General features: G+C 41.5%; 1 protein-coding gene across 9 annotated transcripts in view; it reads right to left on the reverse strand.

Moving 5' to 3' along the window:
- BPTF (bromodomain PHD finger transcription factor) overlaps positions 1–12,043 on the reverse strand; it is a 55,168-nt gene that overhangs the window by 31,818 nt on the left and 11,307 nt on the right. For 8 of the 9 annotated variants that reach the window (XM_074554885.1, XM_074554882.1, XM_074554884.1 and 5 more), the window contains exons 2-5: positions 9,417–10,239; positions 1,699–1,922; positions 1,344–1,544; positions 672–860 (exon numbers count right to left, since the gene is read on the reverse strand). In XM_074554885.1, the coding sequence (XP_074410986.1) occupies positions 672–860; positions 1,344–1,544; positions 1,699–1,922; positions 9,417–10,239 (1,437 nt within the window). The remainder of the gene's footprint in view (positions 1–671; positions 861–1,343; positions 1,545–1,698; positions 1,923–9,416; positions 10,240–12,043) is intronic. The other variant, XM_074554883.1, reaches the window with a different exon arrangement.

A 12,043-nucleotide genomic window follows, 5' to 3' on the forward strand; every position in this document is an offset into this window, starting at 1 on the left:
ATAGATTATAATTCTAAATGTAATATAAAGTAATTCTAGAATAGTACACTCATGCTTCATGTTACACTTAATCAACTCCCACTTATTCCTAAAGCAAGTTTGTCTGATTTTAAATAGTGTATATTATTACCTTTGAGTCACTGACATGGCAGAACAAAACATGTTAAAATACCATAACTCTTGTGCTTACAATTCTGAAATCTGTTTAAAATTTCCAGCATGATAATTTTAATCTTGACATTTCAGTGCAACGGTTTATTCTTATGAATGAAAACACTTTGTTAGTAATTTATAGAGTAAATGAGAGGTTAAAATAATAAACAAGCCAGCAGCAAATTAGATTTGAAATAAACTTTGAGAGGATGCTAACAATCATTACGGATCACTATGGAAAAATAAAATATAGAGAAAACAGAAAATAAAAAGCTTAGCCATAGTTGTCTTTGGAAGGCATGGATACAAATGCTAATGTCATGGAGGACCACAAATTTCAAGCACTAGTTGCAAGAAAATTAACTTTGAGATGTTAATAATGACAACGTAGCAGTAAAGGATGGCACTGCAAGCAAACAGCATGAGTGACATATGCTTGGAATGGTTTTAGTGGACAAATCAGAGAGAAAAACAGATTCCTCAAATTACAGAGGCATTGGTAACAGTGCCTTCTGTACCTGAGAGTTGCAGAGGGAGCTCTGATGCCACCTTCTTCTCTGCCACGTTGTTGCTATCAAGGCTTTCTGACTGACACCCCAGTGCGTCCTTCCCTTCAGAGCAACCATCCTCTCCTGCAGGAGGGTTTGTGGTGCTGTCATCAGGGCTGCAGCTCACACTGTTACTTTTATCCCCAACGACTGCTGCCTCTACAGTAAAACGCACAACAAAACTTCAGGGGTGTTCTTTATTATGCCTCAGGATGTCATTTGGCATCATCCATAGAAAGCAACTTCAGCAGCTTGGTTTGTTTGATAATGCTGAAAAACAGGAAGCTTTTTCCCTTCCTTTTTTGGCTATGAGATGGTATTGTCTCAGAATCAAAGAACAAACCAATTGTGAGTAGGAAAAAGTTAAAAATTGTGGCTTACTACAAACATGCTGATCACAACCTGTAAGTGCCACCTGCACCTCAAGGCAGGGTATCTAGGAGCCAGCTGTATAGAAGTAGGAAAGTTGGTGAAATTACTTAACAAGAACAATTCCAACAAAGCACAAAGGAACTGACAAATATCACCTATTACAGAAATATCTTGGAGAATCATACAAAGAAAGTATTGCATCAACACTTAAATAAATGGGGGGTTCACTTCACTTAAATGGAGCTGTTAAAGCACAGTCAGTTTCTTTACCTTCTGTTTTCTCTTTTTCCACATCTTGCTCACTCTGTGTTTCCTCAATTTTATCTTGGTCTCCAGATTCTTCCTTGTCTCTCTCAGCATCTGTCTGGTCATTATCAACATCACTTTTGGCCTTTTCTGCTTCCTCATCTCCTGTGTTTTTATCTTCCACTATTTCTCCTTTTCTTGCTCTGATAATGTCCAAAATTTCATCTACAATATAAAGCATGTTGTCAACATGAAACAACAAACCACCTACAGAGCCACAGAGCACAAACAACATGACATAAATCCTGCTTCTGATGTAAGATAAACTAGATTTGATTCAAAGTGCAGCATCTATTCTCATTACACCAAATATTCCTACCATTTGCTGCAGAAAGGAAAGACTTGTTGCTGCCCCTTGCTTTGTTTGTAAGGTCTTCTGTCACATCCATGTGCCGATGAACTTCCTCACGCATCTCCTCCAGGGTTTTGCATAGGTCAGCCTCCCAGTAATCCTTGTCCAGGCATTCAATTAACTCTGCCAGCTGGATCTTGGTGCTGTAGTACCAGATTTTCTTATCCTTCTCACTTTCTGAATCTTCCTCTCTGTAGGAGTATTTTAAAAATATTGATTTTAAAATATCTGGATAAATGACAAAAATTGCTATCACCTGCTATCTGCAGAGCACTGTGAAATGTCAATACGTGAGTGAGAATAAATAACTTACACTGCTCATATGCACCCAGTTTAATATCAATATTCCTTTCTTGTTTCCTTTCCTTTCTTCATCCCCTCAGTTCTCATGACAACTTCCTCAGGAAAGCTTTGAAGTCTCCTTAAAACTCGTTTGTCCAGTCTGACAACAAGGTTTATTCTTATTATATTTACTATTTCTTTAACCAGTAATTTACTACTAAGTCTGAAACAATTTGTAAGTCCAGAATCCATAATGGTAGTTTCTGGGTGTGTATTCAGGAAAAAAACACAGTCAGAAAATTCAAAGTATAGAATGTCACACTCATAAAATATTTTATATTGGCATCCTACAGCATCCACCTGTGAGAGCACCAGGAAGGGATGAGTCACAGCACAATCCCTTTGAAAAGATCAAGGGATTTCCACATTTTTAATCTGCAGTACTCCATGAGCCCAGAATTCCTGGTGCCAACAGCACCTCAGCAGGGCCACAGACCCAGGGGAGCCCCATCAATATCCCAGGTAACTCCTGGAGCCTGCAGGGCTCAGGCAGGATGCTCCAAGTGGCTCTGCAGCCCCTGGACTTCAGCTCAGCTTGGTCCATGCTGGGGGCAGCAGCAGCCAGAGCCAGGCTGGCAGGAGCCAGATCCAGAATGGCACCAGCCAGAGCCAGGCTGGCACGAGCCAGAGCCAGAATGGCACCAGCCAGATCCAGAATGGCACCAGCCAGATCCAGGCTGGCACGAGCCAGAGCCAGAATGGCACGAGCCAGGCCCAGAATGGCACCAGCCAGATCCAGAATGGCACGAGCCAGATCCAGAATGGCACGAGCCAGATCCAGAATGGCACGAGCCAGAGCCAGAATGGCACCAGCCAGACCCAGAATGGGATGAGCCAGACCCAGAATGGGATGAGCCAGACCCAGAATGGGATGAGACAGACCCAGAATGGCACGAGCCAGACCCAGAATGGGATGAGCCAGATCCAGAATGGGATGAGCCAGACCCAGAATGGGATGAGCCAGACCCAGAATGGCACCAGCCAGACCCAGGCTGGCACGAACCAGACCCAGAATGGGATGAGCCAGACCCAGAATGGGATGAGCCAGACCCAGAATGGCACGAGCCAGACCCAGAATGGGATGAGCCAGATCCAGAATGGGATGAGCCAGATCCAGAATGGGATGAGCCAGATCCAGAATGGCACGAGCCAGACCCAGAATGGCACGAGCCAGACCCAGGCTGGCACCAACCAGATCCAGGCTGGCATGAGCCAGATCCAGAATGGCACGAGCCAGATCCAGAATGGCACCAGCCAGATCCAGGCTGGCACGAGCCAGACCCAGGCTGGCACCAGCCAGATCCAGAATGGCACGAGCCAGATCCAGAATGGCACGAGCCAGACCCAGAATGGCACCAGCCAGATCCAGAATGGCACGAGCCAGACCCAGAATGGCACGAGCCAGACCCAGAATGGCACCAGCCAGATCCAGAATGGCACGAGCCAGACCCAGAATGGCACGAGCCAGATCCAGAATGGCACGAGCCAGAGCCAGAATGCCACGAGCCAGACCCAGAATGGCACCAGCCAGACCCAGAATGGCACCAGCCAGACCCAGAATGGCACCAGCCAGAGCCAGAATGGCAGGAGCCAGATCCAGAATGGGACGAGCCAGACCCAGAATGGCACCAGCCAGACCCAGAATGGCACCAGCCAGACCCAGGCTGGCATGAGCCCATCATTTCCACAGCACATCCCAGTGCTCCCCACACCGTGTGGGTGCCACTGACTGCCCAGCCTGGCCCTCTCCTGGGCAGAGGAGCTGAACTCCTGCTGCCCTGGCACCCTGTGCCAGCACTGAGAGCCCCAGCCCAGGTGCTGACAGCAATGGGGAGCTGCCTGTAAATCTCAAACCTCTGCCCCTGTGGGCTTTGCAGCAGGTTCCTCTCTACTGGGTCCCTTCCTGGGGCTTATATATTAAAAATGGCACAAATTGGCTTCAGGGATTCAGGAAGACAAACAACCTTAAGGCAACTTGATCCTTGTTGTTCTACTGCCTCCCAGTCTGCATTTGTGAAACAATTAATATTTGTAACTCAAACAGAACACTACTGAAATAAGGTGGTTGTGAAGTTAATAGAGGCAGTGTTACACAAAATTCAACTACTAACTTGTCACAACCACTATTACAGAACAGACTTTAGGTTTTGATGATAGAACAGACTTTAGGTTTTGATGATAGGTTTTTCAAAGAAACTTGCATCTCTGTTGTAAAGGCCTTTGCTCATGAAAAACAACTAATTCTGCTTTACCCATTTATTCCTCTAAACTGCCAACATTCCATTAGTTGTAACCACACCAACCTGTTAAGTTTGACAAGTTTTCTCAGAAAACAGCTCATTTCAGGAAATCCGTCATGCACAAGACACCAAAATGTAACAGCTGAACACTGACAATCATTTAAATCTATAGAATATTCTAGGCCTGTAAACTTCCATGTTAAAGCAAAATGACTGTTTAAACCATGTTTCCTCTAAACCAAGAGTTATTTACTAACAACAATAGGAATGAGAGCACTTTCATTACTGGTGGTGAACAAAAGCCACAGAAGAGGAAGATAAAGGCAAACGCCCAAAAACCAAGATGGAGGGGGAGATGAGAATGCAAGAATGGGGCTTTACACAGTGAGAGGAAATAAAAGGATGAAATAAAATGTTTAACTAAAAAGGACAGGGAATGGGTGCCTTCTGAGTTTTGCCTGGCAAGTGCAAGACCCTGCAGAGCAGCAGTTGTGAGGCTGCTGTGCTCCTGGCAAACACCACTGCAGAATGGGATGCTGGTATTACTCTGCTCCTTAACTGACCAAAAAGGGAACTTGAATCTTTCATTTTGATCCCTTCTGTTGTGGCTGTTACAGGATTATTTGCTAGAGAGATAATGCCATTTATACATCCTCTTCTATGACCTAGATATGCAACAATATAAATGCTTTATATAAAATGAGAGACACTTTGGCTGGAAAAGACCTTTGAGAACAAGTCTGACAATAAATTCCATGAGGAAAGGCTGTGCCTGCACCCATCTGCCAGACAAGCATCTTGTACACATTGCTTCTATTTTCATGGTGACCATCCAAGTGTTTTCTTATTTCCATGTTTCTCTCCCCACTCAGCAAATCTGAGACTGCTCCAGCTGCACCAATGCAGCCAGGGTGAGTCTGTGTCACCTGAGCCTCCCAAGCAGCATCTGGCTTTTCCCTTCCCATCAGCTCTTTCTATTCCAGGTTTGCAAGGTTCCATTGGACTGAAAACCAATTCACTGCTGCTTCCAGTTTCCCTGGATAAGACAAGGCAAAGCCTTCAGCACCAGTAAAGCTTTGCTGGATTGCAGCCCAGTAAACCCCAGGCTCAGTGTGCAGAGCTGAGACATCAAACCACCAAGAGCATTCTGCAGAAAGCACCTGGAGCTGATCCCTCCATGCGGGATTTCAGTCCTGCCCATTAAAGAACTGCTCAGATAATATTCTAGAAACAGACAATGAGGTTATCCAAGAGTATTTTAATACCCTTCTACTTCACTTATATCAGGGTTTGAGCACAAAGTTTGTTTTGATCTGAAGACTATCACAACCTTAAGAGAATTTGAGGAATGAAAGAGTTTTCTCTGGAAAAAGCACAGGCAGAATGTGGAATGGCACAAACTGGTTGGTCTGAGCTTACACCGAGCTCATCTCTGGCCAGACTTCTTTCCAAGACTCAGACGTGTGCCAGGGGAAGACCTGGAGCACACAGCAGGGATCATTCCATGCAATCCATTTTGGCTAACTTAGATAAGGCTTCAATTAACAATTATATCATTCCAGCTAATTTTCCCTTAACACCCTCCTGTGTTTACTAAAGGGACATGACTTTTATCCTCTGAGGAAATCAGAGGGGCTGCCATAAGAAGCTGGGATGCCCAAGGCTACACAAGCAGCAGCTCCCAGTGTTGTTCTCAGGCAGCCCAGGCAGATCTCCAGCCTGGGGCTGGACAGGGGGACTCAGCTGGGTCACACACCATGTGTGAGGCCAAGGAGCAGAAAACAATCCCATGATTATTTCCTACCTCTTTCAGCCTCCTTGCTGCCAGGAACTATTCACTGGCAGGCTGCAGAGACAAGTTTAAAGACTGATAAAAGACATAGAAGATAATCAAAACTTTTAAGTAAGGTGATAACAAAATATTTAGCACTATCATGATGCACATCAGATACTTCCTGAATTCCATGATGATACAGGTGGAAACTGAAGAATTCAGGAAATTGTTTAAAGCGATCTATTCAAATGAAGATCCAAATCCTTGTTAATTAACTAGAGAAAAGAGAGGAGGACCCCCTAAGAACATAAACAGCATGACAAATCTTGCAGACAAAAAAAGCTGAAACTGCTTTTGACTGTTGAGGAAGATCCACACAACACAGGAATAACAATGTGTGTCCTATTTCTGTTATCAAAATGAAAGCCAAACAGTGTTTCATTATCTGTTCTCACAGATAATTGATAAATCCAGAGCATCTCAATATTTCTATAAACTTGTTAAAACACTGCAGCAATTTAGAAGCACAATGCAAGTCAAAGTCCCAAATTTCTTGAGTTAATAACTTGCAGAAATAATCTTCACAAGTAAAACAAATGCAATTGACCCAGAGGCATCCTCCTTAATTTGTAAACAGCTTGAAACAAAAACGTCAGGAATTAATTTGCTCTTGGCCTGTTTTTTGTTTTAACTTTGTTGTTATTTGTTCATGAGGAGACTCCTTTAGTGTCCACTTTTCCATCTCTGTAAAACAGAAGAAGTAGAAAAGAGAAACAAACCCACAAAGATGGGCTTAAAAAAGGCAAGTGATGGAGATAAAGTATCAGGGAACAAGCCTAAAAAACCCTTTAAAAGGTAGGAGAACCAGCAGTGGGTTGGATTTATGGCATTTAAAGGGGAAGAGGGGAGAAGAAGTAAAAAGCTCTGAAAACCCTTTTGAGAAACAAAACCACCAAGAATTTAAGATTTCAGTTCTCTAATCCTCCTGGGCAGGATTTCAAATTGGTATTTGTGCAGATTATTTTTAGATCTATTAGTTTCCTCTGATACATTTCATCACATGGCATTGGGGAATATATTCTATTCATTTTAATAAAGTTGATATGATAATATAATTTCATGAATCTCAGGTTTTAGCATTTGGCAGTTATCTCTTAAATTACTCTCCAGTTATCCAAGATCTCAGGTGTGGTTTGATCCTGTTCAGTGTGCATATATATAAATAAATAATTAAATAAATAAGTCAATATATGCAAAAAAGCTGGGTTTGCAATACAGCATGCTTACTGAATTTAAAAACTAAAATGTCAATGTGAGTTATTAAAGTTGCAGGAATTAAGTTGTGTACTACTTTTGACCCCTTATGATATAATTTGCCCACAGAACACCTAAAAGGAATGCAAAATATTGGTTTGTAAAAACTCAACACATTTAACTTTGGAAGATGTGTCTCGTAAGTGCAGTTAAAATCACCACCAATGTGCTAGAAAGAAACAACGCTCACATGTGCAGATTTCAAAGGATCACGAAGCACCTGCATGATTCATTTTAGTTTGAAGTTTGTTGAAGTATTGCCTGTATCAAAACCTTGTGAACATCAAATACTCTACTTCACTGGGAAAAAAAAACATTGTTTCACAGATCAGGTTTGGTTAAAAATAATTACCTATCTGCCTACATACAGGGAGGAAACAAAGTCTGCCCATTCAGCTCAAAATCAGCTCCTGAGTGATCTGGACTTTTTAATGTTAATAATTCCCAGATCTCTGCCAGTACAGGAGAGCAGTGAAAACAAATCCATCTTTAGAACAACCTTTTCCTTGAGAGTTTGAGGAGGAAGATACAAAACCAAGGCAGAGGTAACCCTAAGTTATTAAAGCACAAGGAACTAGAGCAAAAATAATCCCAGTTATGTATCCTTCACAACCGGGCTTTTGGTGAAAATCAAAATTTCAACACATTTTCAGGAAATTCAGTAGGAAGCAATGGAATAATTGGATATCAACAGTTCCAGGTGCCCATCCCATCCTGGTGAGCCACCTGAGTGATCCACCCCTCACTGCAGCATGGGGCTGAGTATAAACATGGAGCACATATATAGGGAAAAAGAGAAGAGTATAAAAGATTCCCTGCATCCTTTGAAAGGTTACTTGGCATTACTGTGACATTTATAACCCAGAGAAATGAAAAAAGATCAAACATGGACTCTTTTTTTTACAAAATATGAAAGAACACAGGAAACAGAGCAGAGAAAATTAATACTCAAAGCATCAGCTGACAATACCCCAGAGAAACAGCCCCACATTTTAAAGGAATACCATGAGCCCTCAGAAGTGTCTTCTTTGCAAGATGTAACACCATCAGCAGACCTCACAGGCCTTTTAAACATGCTGGCTACTATCTTAACATTCACTGGAACCTGCTTTGTATGAAATTCTGTTCAGGTGCCCAGCTGTGGTTTATTTTCTCTGTAACACTGAATGGAAACTGTTTCTGTGTTTTCAGAGCTCTGCTAAAAATCTCTATTTTCCCTAAGTTAACAATAGCACTAATTTCACTTAAATATTGTTTCTTCTCCATTATGAGAACAATTAGCTTAGAACAGTCTTTTATGACAAAACCAATCTTTAATAATTTTCCTGTGAAAAATGATTTTCAGATTCAACTTTTCAGGTAAAATCCAGAGCACAACGCCCTCACTAGCAAGGGTTTGATTACTATTAATATTTTGAGGTACATTTGTATCTTGAGACCGACCAGTAACAAGAAATTGTGTGAAACACACACAGTACCTCCCTCCAAGACAGGCTCTGCTTTCAATGGTGACTTTCTCTGTGCTACAGAACAACGTTCAATGCAACACTTTCTGCATTTCTAGCAACAATGAATCCCTGTGAGCATCTCTGAAAGTTTCAGCTTCAAAGGCAGAGCACCAAACTGGCACCAGCCCCTGGCAGCCAAGCACTGCCTAAGCAGGTGACAGAGCACAGGCAGTGTCCTACACACTGTGTGACCATAAAAAGAATCAAACTTCTCTTCAGTAACTTCTGCAAGAAACTGGGGAGTCCTCATTAATATTCCCTTCCTTTGCCTCACATTCATGTGTTTTAGGCACATTAATATTAAGCCTGAGGTCCTGTTTTTATGTATAGATTATGAGAAGATTAATTTGGGATAAATATGGATTATTTACATGGTCTTTAGTAATATCACAAAACAGCAAGCCTTATCTAAAGGAAGAGCATTTTTAAGATGACACAGCAATTGGAATGAAGTATTAAACACCCAGTGGAATTGCTCAGAAAGGATGCAGTGCTTGGCTCACTCACATGATGATCCTCCTGTTCAGGAACCAGTATTTCCGCCGGTGCCGGTCGTAGCCGATGGGCTCGTGGCGGATGTAGGGTTTGTTTTTTTGGATTTCAGCCACACAGTCAGTCACCCCGGGCACCTGGTGTGCCACACAGACCTCACACTGCCACTCGTCCTCGGGCACCTCCTCCAGGGGCGGCTTCACACACTCCAGGTGGTACACGGCCGAGCAGGTCTCACAGCACAGCAAATCCCCGAGTTTGTGACAAACCCTACAATGATCATCGTACTGAATAACCCCTTCTGACATCAACTCCTCACGTGCAATGTTTGTGGTAAGAAACTGATCCACTAAGAACTGCAGAACTTTGATTTTATTCTCTACTGGTCCATAAGGATAGTCCTCTGTCTCTTGGTAAGGAAGAACATGATGGTATTCCTTGTCACTCTCACAATATACCCGCAGAACCTCTGGCCACGTCATCCCATCTATGAAATACAAAGTGGAATTAACGCTATCTTTGAGGTCAGCAGGTCCAAAGGTAGTATTTGAAGTGTCTTCTTCACGTAAAACTGCTTTTAACAGCACTATGTGCATCTCTGCCATGAGTGTGCACTGCTCTTGACTTACCAGAGCAGCACAGAAGTCCTCAAAACGAAAAGGAGAGAGGCGCAAAACAGTGCCAAAGTTCCTCAGTACCTCATAGATGGCAATAACATTCATTATATGCTCACTAGGCACCATTAAGTCCTCTGAGGATTTAGGAAACTCCAAGGGTGGGATATCTTTTTCTTCCAATATTGGAGAACGAGGACGATGTGCTCTCTGTCTTCTCCTACCTGGAATAAGAAACAACAGTCAGGATTTTGCTGCTCACAGGTCAATGTGTTTGAATATGTATCATCAATCACTGTGTTAACATTCTGAACTAATGCAAATTAAGGCTTCACAAGCTTCACAGTTACATAAATGTGTTAACTCAGCTAATCATCTCATACTTTAACTAACAGTGTGAAAATAAAACACAAGATAGCTGAAGTTTTGCTTTAGACACGTACAGGAATTGCATTTCCCACACAATACACATCTACTGAAGCTTTAAAATGATATCTGGAAATGTAATTGTTTAAACTACTTAAAAAGAAAGACATTTCCTGCAGCCAAAATAATAATTTTTCTCATTCTTATTCAACATGACTAGTTTAAACCTGAAACATCAAGTCCCAAACAGATATTTTGTATTAAATGATTGCAATTATTCTCCTATCCAGCAAGGGCATCCACAAAGCTCATTTCAAGCAGATGTTATAGGACATCAATCTCAACCAAATTAAAATATAAAAGAGAACCTAAAGCATGTTTCCCACTGCTTTCTAACTAGAATATTTCTCCTGACTACCAATAAACCAAAACCAGAAAGTAAATGTGGTATTTTATGAAAATATTTCAAAAATTCTCAGTTTCTCAAAACAAACAAACAACCACCTCCCCAATCCAACCTCATGCTTCAATAAAACAGGAGCCATATCCACAGAATGAAGAGGCAAAATTACAGAAGGATGAAGTTTACCAATAAAAGCTAAAGAGCTGTTTTACTACCTAAAAGACACTGAGCATAATTAATTCAGTCTCAGATGTCAATTCAGATAAGATGCTACATTTCCTTCCCTTGGATTCCACTGTCCTTGATGCCAAGCAGAAGGAAAAATAAAAGAGGAATGTTTTTTTAAATGACACTACCTGAAAGATGAAATATTTTAATCTTCTATCAGAATAACCAGCTACATGCAATTATTTCCCAGCTATCAGTTAAAAGTTTTAGATGCACTCATTAAGTTTATTTCCCTTTCTAGAAAAAAACAAGTTGAGAAAACCTCATAAACCATCAGCTAGGTTTAATCCAAGAACTGAGATGAAAATGGGTTTTAGGTCCTCTTACTAAGATTCTGGTCAACAACTAAATTCCAAAATTATCCATTGTCCATAGACAAGTGGCAGCAGGATGTATTTTATGCACAGAGAAAATTCAAAGAAAAACTGCAGCTATCCACAGCAGCCATTTCCCACACACACTTCATTAAAATGGGACATCTATTAAACTTTGTGTGTTCTGACACTGAAGAGTGACACAACTAATAGTCTGGAAATTTATAATATTCATAATTTCTTAACCATGCTCTGCAGATAACAGAGCTCCCCAAAAACTGGTTCAAGGAAATGAAGAGATAAAGTGAGCTGCAGTCAGCTTGGATGTTACCATTAAATGGAAAGGGTTCTCTGTGGCATTTGTTCAACCCACCCTAATCCATTCAATACTCCCAGAAATACACAAAATAATGTGGGAGAAAACCTGCTAAGGCAGATCCTGCTGAATCTGAAACATCATCATTAAAACATTAATGCATTGAAAAGGGAAAAAAAAAAAAAAAGAAAGAAAAGCCACCTCTAAGAAACATCTTAATGCACAACAAATGATTCCAGAAAAATAAATCAACCCCTAGGCTGGTATGGCAAGAAGGCACCAGACACAGCTTTCCCTTTCCAGTGTTAAAGAATGAAATCTTGTACAACAAATTACACACCCAAACAATATAGAAGATGAACTTCAAGATATTTCCATTACAGAAGTAACAGGTCAACCTC

This window comes from Zonotrichia albicollis, chromosome 19 (genome assembly GCF_047830755.1).
Source record: "Zonotrichia albicollis isolate bZonAlb1 chromosome 19, bZonAlb1.hap1, whole genome shotgun sequence".
NCBI classification, from domain to species: domain Eukaryota; kingdom Metazoa; phylum Chordata; class Aves; order Passeriformes; family Passerellidae; genus Zonotrichia; species Zonotrichia albicollis.